A 2,234-nucleotide genomic window follows, 5' to 3' on the forward strand; every position below is an offset into this window, starting at 1 on the left:
GGGGGAGGCTCGGGCGGGTGCCGAGGGTCCGGGGACGCGCTGGTGCCGGCGGAGCAAGGGCGAGCCGCCCGCTGCACCGCGCTGGCTGCCCGCTGCGGCACACGTGCTGCCGGGGAGCACGAGGCGGCTCGCAGCCGCCCCGCAGCACGCACCCTTCCTCTCCCTCTCGCTGCTTGCAGTCGCCAGGCCGGGTGTTTGGCCCGTACAGGGTACCCAAGGTACCTTAGCTACCCCAAAACGCCGCCCCGTGCCTCCCGCCCAGTCCCTGCGGCGTGCCGATGGAGCAAAGACATGGAAACACTTGCTGATCTCATGTTTTCCAAGGCAACCCGCAAAGACGCTGTGGTACGACCGCCCGCGGTATGTCTTCCTCGAGTTCTGCGTAGAGGACAGCCAGGACGTTAAAGTCGTCATCGAGGAGCAGCGGCTGGTGTTCAGGTGAGCTGCCACTGCCCCGCGGAGCCCAGGGCACGGCGCTGAGCTCCGAGCGCCCTGCAGGGCAGGGAGGACCCCACCGGAGCAGGTCATGCGTGGCCCCAGCCTTGTCCTAAGGCAGGTTGTGTTATTGTATTTTGGCAGTTGCAAAAATGCAGACGGAGTGGAATTCTACAATGAGATCAACCTGTATGCCAGGGTGAACTCCAAGGTGAGGCCTGTCCCTCAGCAAACCGTTCCCTGACAACCCACGTCAGGCTAAAAAATTAACACAACCTGTGCAGTCCTGAACAGCACTGCTCAGAGCTGAACTGTCCCGGGGAGGCAGGGTGCTGCTGACGCTGCAGAGGTTTCCAGTGCTGGTGAATGCCGCCAAGCAGTGCTGCCCATTTCCCCAGAGGCGATGGGTGGCTGAGTGGGGTGAGCACAAGCCGGAAAGCCCTGATCTTGGGTCTGTCACTCCTAGTACAGCCTTGGGCCAAAAACATCCCTTCTCCATGGCCTTCTGTGTCCCAGAGCTTGAACATGGCTGAATTTTAAACCTGTGCACATTGATTAGAGAGTGGAGCTGAGCAGATGTTCAGGTGACACCCTGATCTCTCGCAGGACTCACAGGAGAAGCGCTCCGACCGCTCCATCACGTGCTTCATAAGGAAGTGGAAGGAGAAAGTGGCCTGGCCACGCATTACCAAGGAGAACATTAAGGTGCGTGGCGCCCAGCAGCCAGGACCCCACCTTGGAGCCATCTCCCCAGTGCAGCCTCAGCACATGCACTGCACCCACACAGTGCTTCCCAGCTCCTAAGGGACCAAACCTGCCCCCAGGCTGGCACTGAGGTCCCCATGCTGGCACCCCAATGCAGAGCTCTCACAGAGCTGGGCCTTTCCCTCGCCACAAGCAGGGTCAGGTAGCTGAAGGGACGCATATTCCCATTCCTGGCCAGTCCCCACGCCTTGGGGCTGGAATGGCCTGTGCTCGCCCCACGGAGCAGTCCTCTCCGGCCATGAGGATCTGCCCTCGCAGGGTCTGGCTCAGCACCGTCTGCTCCCTGAGGGGATCCTCTCTCTGCCTGCAGCCAGCCTGGCTCTCCGTGGACTTCGACAACTGGCGAGACTGGGAGGGAGATGAGGAGGTGGAGAGGGCCATGGTGGAGCAGTATGCGGAGGTGAGCTGGCTGGCAGGGCCTGGGAGCGCCGTGGCCTCCGGGTCCCCGGGTGCCACGTGGGGTGGGTGCTCGGGGCGGGTGGCGGGAGAAACTGGGTGCTCAGCGTTGCCACGACTGTTTGTTTCCCACCCAGCTCCTACAAAAGGTCACGGACAAAGGCCCCCCCCCTGCGATGGACGATCTTGACGTGAGTAGAGCTAATGGGCCACTTCCCCCCAGGAAAAAAGCTACAGCAGCTCCTGCCTCTGGCCTTGCTYGCCCAGGGCCAGCCTGCAGCAGCTCCAGCTGCTTTCCTGGGGCAGCGCAGCCCCAGAGCGAGGAGCAGGGACAGGCGCCCCCCACGCCTCCCCGGCCCCCTCGCCCCCAGCTGGCTCCTCTCTCCCTCCAGGACGAGCTCTGAGGCCCAGCTCCCGGACAGCGCAGCCGGCAGAGGGTCTCCCCCGTGCACCGGAGCATGCACCGACAGGCCTGGGCTGCGAGTGGTCTCGGCGCCTCGGCCCAGCGGAGCCCGCGGCACGGCGGCGGAGCTGTCCGCTCTGCTCGGGCCGGTTACGCGGGGGGACGGTCAATAAACGTGAGCTGCCGCTGTCTGCTGCCTGCTGGGGCCGCCGCTGCGCCGGACGCGCGGGAGAGC

The 2,234-nt window shown here is 64.4% G+C and overlaps 1 protein-coding gene across 1 annotated transcript in view; it reads left to right on the forward strand.

Moving 5' to 3' along the window:
• LOC112968694 (alanyl-tRNA editing protein Aarsd1-like) overlaps positions 1–2,234 on the forward strand; it is a 10,341-nt gene that overhangs the window by 1,631 nt on the left and 6,476 nt on the right. Inside the window, exons 2-6 of the mRNA XM_026071186.1 lie at positions 209–438; positions 580–646; positions 1,042–1,140; positions 1,511–1,600; positions 1,734–1,787. Of these exons, the coding sequence (XP_025926971.1) occupies positions 209–438; positions 580–646; positions 1,042–1,140; positions 1,511–1,600; positions 1,734–1,787 (540 nt within the window). The remainder of the gene's footprint in view (positions 1–208; positions 439–579; positions 647–1,041; positions 1,141–1,510; positions 1,601–1,733; positions 1,788–2,234) is intronic.

This window comes from Apteryx rowi, unplaced genomic scaffold, assembly GCF_003343035.1.
Source record: "Apteryx rowi isolate R43461 unplaced genomic scaffold, aptRow1 scaffold_323, whole genome shotgun sequence".
NCBI lineage: Eukaryota > Metazoa > Chordata > Aves > Apterygiformes > Apterygidae > Apteryx > Apteryx rowi.